The sequence below is a fragment of the Rosa rugosa genome, chromosome 4 (genome assembly GCF_958449725.1).
Source record: "Rosa rugosa chromosome 4, drRosRugo1.1, whole genome shotgun sequence".
Classification (NCBI taxonomy): Eukaryota; Viridiplantae; Streptophyta; class Magnoliopsida; order Rosales; family Rosaceae; genus Rosa; species Rosa rugosa.
Genome location: NC_084823.1, coordinates 39,567,425 through 39,576,971, shown reverse-complemented (window position 1 = coordinate 39,576,971; position 9,547 = coordinate 39,567,425). Strand labels below are relative to the sequence as shown.

The following is a 9,547-nucleotide window of genomic DNA, read 5'->3' as shown; positions in this document are numbered from 1 at the left end:
CTAAGCCAACTCTATCCCTTTTACTCTAGATTATATTTTGGTGTTTAATTTGATTATGAAGTTAGTATATGTAATTATGAGTGAGTAGTACTTTGTTGGACTCTAGATTATATTTTGGTGTTTAATTTGATTATGAAGTTAGTATATGTAATTATGAGTGAGTAGTACTTTGTTGGGGCTAGGGTTGAAAGCCCTAGCCAAACTTGTATGAATTGATGTTTTAATTGACATTTGATGTTATTTGTGATTTTCATATTCATATGCTAATTCAAGAAGTGAATGCATTCATTCATACTTAACTACTTTGAATGTGTTGTGTTTGTCATCACATGAAAAAATGTTTAGGGAATAGTTAACATTGAGCATTAATAGCATGATAGCATCCTCTATGTGCATATGAAGGTTGTGAGTTAAAATCGCCTAGATCTAGGATTGGTTTGCTTGCATGATTATCTAAACTCAAAGCTTTATGCATCTAGGAACAATGAATTGAGACTTAACCGGTAATAGGATTTGTTCTTAGGTAGTTACTTCTAGCCTTATCCGGTTGGAATTGATACCATTAAAGGAGTTTAAGCCTTTGTAGTCTTATCCGGATGCAAAGAGGGTAATTGGGAAATTAGAATAGCATCACTTGTATTTGAACTTCAATACTTACAAGGGAGGTTAGTGGTAGACAATCCAACCCCTAACTTCATCCATTATATTACTAGTTTAGTTTAGTAGTTTAGTTTACATTTGAGCATTTATTTTAATTTGGTTCATCACTCTATCCAACAAACAATTTCACTACCACCACAATGCACATACTCACCATGAGCCTAGATTTCCTTGTGAATTTAGGTTTGTAATTGTACATTTGCATATTCTAGCTCTCCTTAGGTTAACACCCTAGCTAGTGAAAAGAATCCAATCTTTGTGGGTTCGACAACCTTTCTTAAATCTCTATACTATTACTTGTACCCCTTATATTTGAGGGTAGCTATTTGGCTAACAAAAGCTTTGTGGCCAGAATGGCCGGTGGGCTTATTAAAAAGAAAACAAGGTAGACAAAAAGCTTTATCTTCAGTCGGAGAATATTCTAACCATGAAGAAAATAGTGCCAACCACGAAGATCGAAAGCTACGGTTGCGCTTTCTTTTTGGTGGATATGATGAAAGTATAGGCTAGTATGGACCAAGTTTAATATAAGCACGTCGAACTTCAACTTGCAGATTAGGATGATATTCCCAAATTTGCGGACGTTTTCCCGGATCACGTTCTAGTGAATCAATCTGAATTTCATTGATTTCGGTTCTTGGAAATTTAGCACAATTTTCAGCCTCTTGAGTCTCAACATCAGATTGTGGCAAGATAGCACTAGATTCAGAGTTTTCGGGCGTTTTTCTTTTAGTAAACCACTTATCAAGTGTCTTCTGTGTGGATGACTTTTTCATCTACAAATCAAAAAAAAAAAAAAATTGCATATAAACAATGAGTATTCAAACAAAATCAATCGAACAAAAGCATAAAAAATGGAAAAAGTATAATACAGCAAAAAAAAAAAAACGGGTACCGCACCTTTCACAATTCGGTTTTTTTTTTTTTTCAATGACTACCTTTCACAATTCGGTTGCTGCAAATTAGAGAGAGGAAAAAAAAAAAAAAAAGGTTACGGAGTAGAAAGAGGGATTGCAAACCCCAACTTATAGAGATAGCTGTCAAATCCTAATCATATAGGAATACTAATTTATTACCATTTTGACTTTGTTCTCTTATTTTATTGGTTCTTTATAAACTGAATATTATTGTTTTTATTTTTTTAAATATAAACCTGATAATCACGTGGTGGGTTTAGAGAGTGGGAGGATTAGTATATTATATATTTATGTACAATTGAATTTGGGGGGGGGGGGGGGGGGGTCAGATCGAATGACGGGTCCTCCCCTGCACTTAAGCCATTTAAAACATTTAATTGAGAAAATGCATGAAATTTTGAAATAATAGTACATTAGTTCACCACTTAACCCATTCAAGATGTTAAACCCCTAAATATTTAAAATAATACTTACTTTTAATGGATCTTATAAATGAATTTCATAAAACCAAACTCGATCATTTTAATAAATGGGTTACACTAGTAGATTTCGTGTTAGCGGGTTACACTAGTAGATTTTGACATGCAACTGACCGTTTATGAAATGGGTCTTGGCAGGTTGACATGAAAATGACCCGCTTTTTTATAGTGCAGGTTCAACCCATTTTATTTCGTGTGAGTTTCAAGTCGTATTATTGGGTCGTGTCAGAATTGACAACCCTAATAGAATAGTATCCCTTGGATGAAATTTTTTTTCTCGATAATCCATGTGTTTACTTACCTGAAATGAATAAAAAACAAAATCTTCGAGGAATTGTATGAAATTGCATACCCCCATCAATAACTACATTATGCATACACAGTACAACATAATGCATACACACTATCAATAACTACATGAGGACTTTTTAATCAGTGGTTATAAGACCCACTTTTCGATTACATTTTGGCAAATTAATCAACAATTAGATGTTCAAATATGCATGAGTTTATCACTTCTGATAATTTTCTTCCAAATTCATAATTGTTAAGGTACCGAACTAGATCACATCAATGCATGAACCCAATCTGTCAAACTTGAACTTTTCATGTTCCAAAATGATAAATTACGATTATTAATACTTTTCATGTGCGGAAATGAGCTACTCACTACTCATTTATATCTAAACATCTAACGGTTGATTTACCAAAATATGATTGAAAAGTGGGTCTCACAACCGTTGATTAAAAAGTCCTCATTTTAATGGTCCTTTTTAAAGTCCCGCCCAAAAATAGAATCCTAAATACAATAATAAACAACAAAACCTAACCTAAATACTCAATTTGACAAGAGTGAAAGATGTGATTTCAGTGGCTAGCTTACTTACTCAAAAGCTAGTAGTCGAAATACCAAAAGGCAGGGCAAAAGGAGTTGATAGTCAGGCCTTAAAGTCAAGTCCTCTAATTTTATTATTTTTTATTTGAGCTAGGAAGGACATGATAATATGAAAACCCTTAGAGCATTTTTAGTAGACTCTCTATTTTGACTGTTAACTATTTTGCAGAGCATGTTTAGCTTTTTATCTATTTTAGTAGCTGCACCAAACTCCTAATTAAGTGACTCTCTATTATAACTTTTAGCTATCTCGCTCCTAAATATAAAGAGCGAGATGAGTATAATTTAAAACATTCCTTTTAAGTTATTTTATATAATTTATAAATACATTTAAACTATTTAATCTTTATTTAAAAAATAATATAAATTCAAAACTAGCTAAAATAGAGAGCATTGATGCAGACATATTTCTAAGGGCTAAATACTGTTTAGTACTTTGTGGTTTTGGTCGAACATCAATTCAGTCCCTCGACTTTCAATTTCATCAAAAACACCCCCGCACTATCATCTTCTCGTCCAATAGGTCCCTCCGACTCAATTCCGTCAATTTCAGACGTTAAGTGCTGACATGACATTTCCAACTCATCAAAAGTGGGGCCCACATGGAAGTGAAATTCCCAAACTGACCCTGGCCAACCAAATATGGAAAAATCCAAAATAAATTTCAGATTTTGAGGTTGGGGAGACTCGAACCCCTCCCAACACAAATACAAATGAAAGCCCCAACCATCGGACCACTTGCATGGTATTGGTATATTGCAAACAAAAATAATATATATAGCTGTATAATTATTTTAAAAACAATTATACAGCTATATATATTATTTTTGAGGAGGGGACGAACTTAAACACAGCCTCTAATGGCGGCAACCACCACCGCCAAAACTTCGGCTTCAACTCCCAAACTCAAGAGCTTCGCCCCAGTCCTCCTGCTCCTTCTCATCCTCGTCTTATCAACCATCTCCGACGGATCTGCGAATCGGATCCGGTTGGTTAAGAATCAGATCCCCAGCTGCTGCGACATGTCGTCGGAAGCACAATGCTCCAAGAACCCCAAGTGCCGGTGGTGCCGCAGCGAGTCCCTGGCCGACATGTGCTTCCCCAAGTCCGAGGCTCTGTGATTGCCCCCTCAGGTCTTCACTTGCAAATTGATTCGATTCAGCCAAAAATTTTGAGCTACTATGATTGCATTTGAGTTTGTTTACTGAGTTGTTATTCAAATCATTTCGCTTTACTCGGAATCGACTAGCATGCGTTGTTGTTTGTTCATTGAGGAGGAGGAGTTGGAGCTGAATATGGGGCTATCTTTGGGAGGAAGATTCGGAGTGGACAAGAGCGAGAAAAGCGGGCTAATCCGATCTTCCTCGATTTCGTTGACTATGCCATTTTGTAGGGAAGAGAACGACGACTCGGCGGCTCCGGTGGCGGCGAAGGCGCCGTTGTACTCGTGGCTGATGAGGGCGTCGTCTCTTCCGACGAAGATGGAGGAGGAGTGGAGGAAGAGGAGTCTTCGTTGGAAGAGGAAGGAGTTGCAGACGCTGCGGCGGTTGGCGGCGAAGCGAAGGAGGTCGGAGAAGCAGAGGAACAGCAACAGCAGCAAGGAGGAAGAGCTGGCATTAACTAGTTCTTCATGAATTCTTGGATTGAAATCTAGTTCTTAGGCATTAACTAGTTTGATTGGCTAGGTGGCTTCATATTTTCATTTATTCTGGAGTACTAGAATAGGTGCTTAATTTAGAAGATGGCTTCCTGGGTTTCCCACATGGTCTCCTCTTTTGACATAGGCTTGACGATGACAAAGTGTTTTTAAAATAATTATACAGCTATATATATTATTTTTGTTTGCAATATACCAATACCATGCAAGTGGTCCGGTGGTTGGGGTTGTCATTTGCATGTGTGTTGGGAGGGGTTCGATTCTCCCCAACCTCAAAATCTGAAATTTATTTTGGATTTTTTCATATTTGGTTGGCCAGGGTTAGTTTGGGAACTTCACTTCCATGTGGGCCCCACTTTTGATGAGTTGGAAATGTCATGTCAGCACTTAACGTCTGAAATTCAGTCAATTTGAGTCGGAGGGTCCTATTGGACGAGAAGATGATAGTGCGGGGGTGTTTTTGATGAAATTGAAAGTCGAGAGACTGAATTGATGTTCGACCAAAACCACAGGGTACTAAATAGTATTTAGCCCTATTTGGCTAAAATAATTTTTTAATTATTTTGGCTAAAATTTGACTAAAAAATGGCTAGCATTGCTAAAGATCCTCTTAGCGGCCTTTCTTTCATCAACCTCTTTGGTAAACTATTTCGGCGATTACAAAACTTCTCATACTATAATATGTGCCTTGACGTTGTATATGGTGTGAGATATTGTATTGATAAGAATTTTTCATGTTTTCCGGGTTTTCTTGTTCTTTTGGATAATATGCAAGGCAGTTCTTTAATATTGTACTTTACTTGCTAGTAATTTTCTACTCGTTAGGCTGAAAAAGCATGCCAGTTTGTTACTCATGCATTTCATGGTAGTGACCCAATACAGTCGTGCGAATATATAAATATTCACGCCCAAAAAAAAAAATTGACAAAGTAGTATGTTATCCGAGGAAAATTTATGAATCCTTTTTCCCCTATCTCTAGCTACTTCTAGGTCTCATTTTAAAATCAATTGCAAACCATCTGCTATAGGTTGTAACGATCCGAACTCTCCCACTACATGATGACCCTTTCGACGTTGCACAAAAGTCATCACTTTTGAGGAATAAGATGTTGCTGATGATCGAAAATCCACCATAAAAACCCTTAAAAAAAAACAAAAAAAAATAAAAAACTCATATATAGATCATCATAAAACCATATATAGTAGGATTTTGGCGCTGTGAACACTAAAGCAATTGATAGGAATAGTGAATTCCAACTCAAAGTTATGATTAAGCCACATATTTGCATCCATAAGAGAGATTTAGAAAAAAAGGCAGATCTACATTGTTCAATGAATTATTTTTGCTAGGACAAACATAAAAAATAAAAAATGTAGCTCGAGCTGATCGAGTCACAATCGCATCACCTCTCTAGTCATTTGGTCTATCAGGTTTTTACCAAATTGTTATGGGTGTATCCTCCAACTTAGAGGAAGGAAGGCCCAAGAGGACAACTCAAGGACAACCTCCTGCTTATTTGCATGATTACATTAGGAAATAATCATCCTAGTTTCATTATGATTCTTTTCTTTAAAGACGTTCTGTATCAAACATTTAAGTCCCATATCCTTTATTATTACTTTCCAGATTAGGCTAGGTTTTCATCGCTATTTATGTTGCTGCTTGTAAGACTTTGGATTATTGAGTTATATGATATAAGAAAACGTGGCTTTGGCTGCAAATACGTGTGAGTTCTTTAAGCATCTTGTTTCTGGTGTCAAGTGGTACATTACGAGACCTGTGTCTGACTTAATTTCCCATTACAAATGGATCGGAGGGTGCCGAATATGATTATTGTTAAACATTTGCTAACAATTTAAAATTTGGGCGGCAAACAGAATCCAATGTTCTTCAAGTTCGTCTAGGTGGAATCCTAGTTATCTCCAACAACATCCTAAGAATCTCTATTTCTTTCCAGTAAAAGACGGCCCACATTGTCAAATATTGAAGGCAACAATGATACTAGAATCCAAGTAATCTTTTGTTTGACCCCTTGAATCTCTTCGAAATTTTCATCCAATCACAATTCATCACTCTTAACAAAGCTTACTATCTGACTACAATACGAAGTGTCATCACAGACAAAAACACATACAAACCACTTATATTGAGCAAGAAAAACCTGGAATTAATCTGTTGGATTCCAAGTACTCCTAATTTTCTGAGACTTTGCTGTCATGGCTTTGCAAATCGAAGAACAATACGTTGAGTCACTCTCCTCCATGGGACACAAACTAAGTGTCAAGAACTTCATTTGGTCCAAGGAAGAATGGCCAGCAATAAATCATGATGAGTTTACTGTTTCACATGACATTCCTGCAATAAGTCTCCGAGAGATTTCAGATGGGAGAAGAAACCCTAATTATGAGAAGGTCTGCAAGGTCATGGTGAATGCTTGTGAGAAATGGGGGTTCTTCAAGTTAGTGGATCATGGGGTTGCTTTGGAGATCATAGAGAATTTCAAAGGGAGTATGAATGCCCTTTTTGATCTTCCAATGGAGCAGAAGCTGAAGGGTGTTAGATCAGCTAGTTTACCATTAGGTTACTGTGCAACAAATCCTGATTATGGGAAGAATTTGCCTTGGGCAGAGATCTTACAGTTGCTCCAGTCACCACAAATGGTGGTTGGATTTGCAACAAAGGTTTTTGGTGATCAACATCAGCCATTTAGGTAACATTTTCATCCATCGATCATGGTAGAGAATTCCTAGCAACTTATAACATGTTTAGGGCAACATTTGGTAATTTTCTTTATAATCCTTGTATTTCCACCGTGTATGTTAGTTACGTAATTATCAACAGTTTGCTACTTGCAAATTAAACAAATCAAAATTCCAGTTAAATTAGTTGATGAAGAACCCAGATGGGGCTTGCATATGTATGTATGTATGTGCAGGATCAAACCAGCCCGGCCGCCCACCATAGAAGTACATGAGACGTACGTAAAAATCCACATAGTAACGTGTTCTTTTGGTCCAATTGCTTTTGTCTTAGCTTTGTTCATACAATTATTAAACACTACACCCTCATGTTCCAAGAAAATTAAAAAAATATACGGGTCTCTCAAATAGTTAATAAGTGAACAGAAATAAAAATAAGAGTGATTGTTTTCACTGATATCCAGTTAAGAAAAACCTTGATTTGACCTTAACTGAATTTGAAACCACTAATAAAGTGCATATATAACATATGCATGCTTCCCAAATTTGAAACTACAAGGACAAAATTAGAAAGAAGCTTGATCTGTAATTGAATCGGAAGTGTATATAATTGTCCCAATATTTTGTAGGTGTAACTTAATTAGGTAACTGATTACAGTTCTCTAAGCAAAATTTAATCTTTATATTGTATCAGTGATGCAATGATTGGTTACTTGAATGCATTGGATAATCTGGGAATGACTATTTTGGAGATGCTAGCTCATGGATTGGGTCTTCCAGACAACTTCTTCACAAAGAACTTTGAAGCAAAAGAGGCTACAATGATCAGAGTCAACAGATATCCTCCTTGTCCTCTTCCAGAAAAATGTCTTGGGCTGGGAAGCCATTCAGACCCTCATACCTTAACCATATTGTTACAAGATGATGTTGGTGGGCTTCAAGTTCTTATGAATGACAACAAATGGATTGGCATCCGTCCTGTTCAGAATTCTTTCATTATCAACATTGGTGACACCCTTGAGGTAATTTCTTAATCATACACAAGTGTGCACTTTAGATTCTAAATGTTTGTTTTCATATATAATTGACCAAAAAGGAAAAAAAAAATTGATATAAATGATGGATAGCATTGTTTTATTAGAAATCAAATGTTTGCCTCGCATAAATAAACATTTATTCGACATATTATGTTATGAGACTATCCATTTAGTATCACATAAAAAAAATCTAAACTAAATATAACTTGCTTAATTGTCTGGCAAGATGATTTATACCTTTTTTTTTTCTATGTGAAGATGATTTATACCTTGAAATGATCTCTCTTTCATATATACGAGCTCACACTTAAGATTTTAATTATATGTTATCTTGATAAAATTTGACATGTTAGAATTCATTATGCATATATCTAAAAAATGTTGTCAAACCAAAGATTTAATTAGATTGACAGTCTCATAATATAGCAAGACGATTAATTTAACAACTACAGAATATCTTTACGGTGCTTATTAAAGTTGCTATTTCCCCAATATGCTTGCAGGCTTGGACTAATGGGAGGCTGAAGAGTGTTGTGCATAGAGCAGTTGTCAACAAGGAGAAGAACAGGCTATCGGCAGCTTATTTCATGAGCCCCTCTGATTGTGCCACAATTGAGTGCCCTCCCGAGCTCATGGACCCAATAATCAACCCTAGAAAGTATGAGTCATTCACTTGGGGAGACTTCAAGAAGCAACTTTTGGTTCAAAAAAGGGTTGTTGGTAAAACGGCCCTCGAAAGATATCTAATTTCAAACTGATGAGATGGCATATTTGTAAGAGTAATGCTAGATCTATACAGTGTCATTAATTAAGATTGATTTCATTGTCTACAGTGTAATTTGAATTGTGATACCTATAGAGAGATTGTTGAATAAAAATATGAAAATTATTTATTATCAATAAATCATATGTGTTTTAGGAAAATTGAAATTGGGAGAGAAATTTTTTTTTTTTTTTGAGAAAAAGAAACTTTTATTAAAATAAATCAGATTACATAAAACGGGGAAAACCGGTGGTGAACAAGAATTCCCCATTCTCCTCCCTGAAACCTAAACCAGTTACGGGTTCGTCATGAATGACCTCCATGAGCCGAAAGGGCCCAACCCCTAACCACCTATATCGCCCAACCTCTCGGGCTACATAGAATCCCAAGAATATCGATACTACCTCATAGACAACCGCCAGAAAAACCAACGCCCTCT

At 36.1% G+C, this 9,547-nt stretch overlaps 1 protein-coding gene across 2 annotated transcripts; it reads left to right on the top strand.

The window, feature by feature from the left end:
• The first annotated feature begins 6,736 nt into the window (after positions 1-6,736).
• LOC133707111 (gibberellin 20 oxidase 1-like) lies at positions 6,737-9,240 on the top strand. Of its 2 annotated transcripts, XM_062132651.1 has the most exons (4): positions 6,737-7,319; positions 7,545-7,586; positions 8,003-8,330; positions 8,849-9,240. In XM_062132651.1, the coding sequence occupies exons 1-4, from the start codon at positions 6,826-6,828 to the stop codon at positions 9,101-9,103; spliced, it is 1,119 nt and encodes a 372-aa protein (XP_061988635.1). In that variant the 5' UTR covers positions 6,737-6,825; the 3' UTR covers positions 9,104-9,240. The 2 variants fall into 2 exon arrangements, with proteins under 2 accessions (XP_061988635.1, XP_061988636.1); XM_062132652.1 differs by lacking the exon at positions 7,545-7,586.
• The last annotated feature ends 307 nt before the right edge of the window (positions 9,241-9,547 follow it).

What these genes read in the sequence shown, in the direction of transcription:
- LOC133707111 (XM_062132651.1), top strand. Translation starts at nt 6,826, where the DNA reads ATGGCTTTGCAAATCGAAGAACAATACGTTGAGTCACTCTCCTCCATG. An exon ending in ACCATAGAAGTACATGAGAC is followed by an intron (nt 7,587 to 8,002) that starts GTACGTAAAAAT and finishes ATATTGTATCAG; the next exon opens with TGATGCAATGATTGGTTACT. An exon ending in ACATTGGTGACACCCTTGAG is followed by an intron (nt 8,331 to 8,848) that starts GTAATTTCTTAA and finishes ATATGCTTGCAG; the next exon opens with GCTTGGACTAATGGGAGGCT.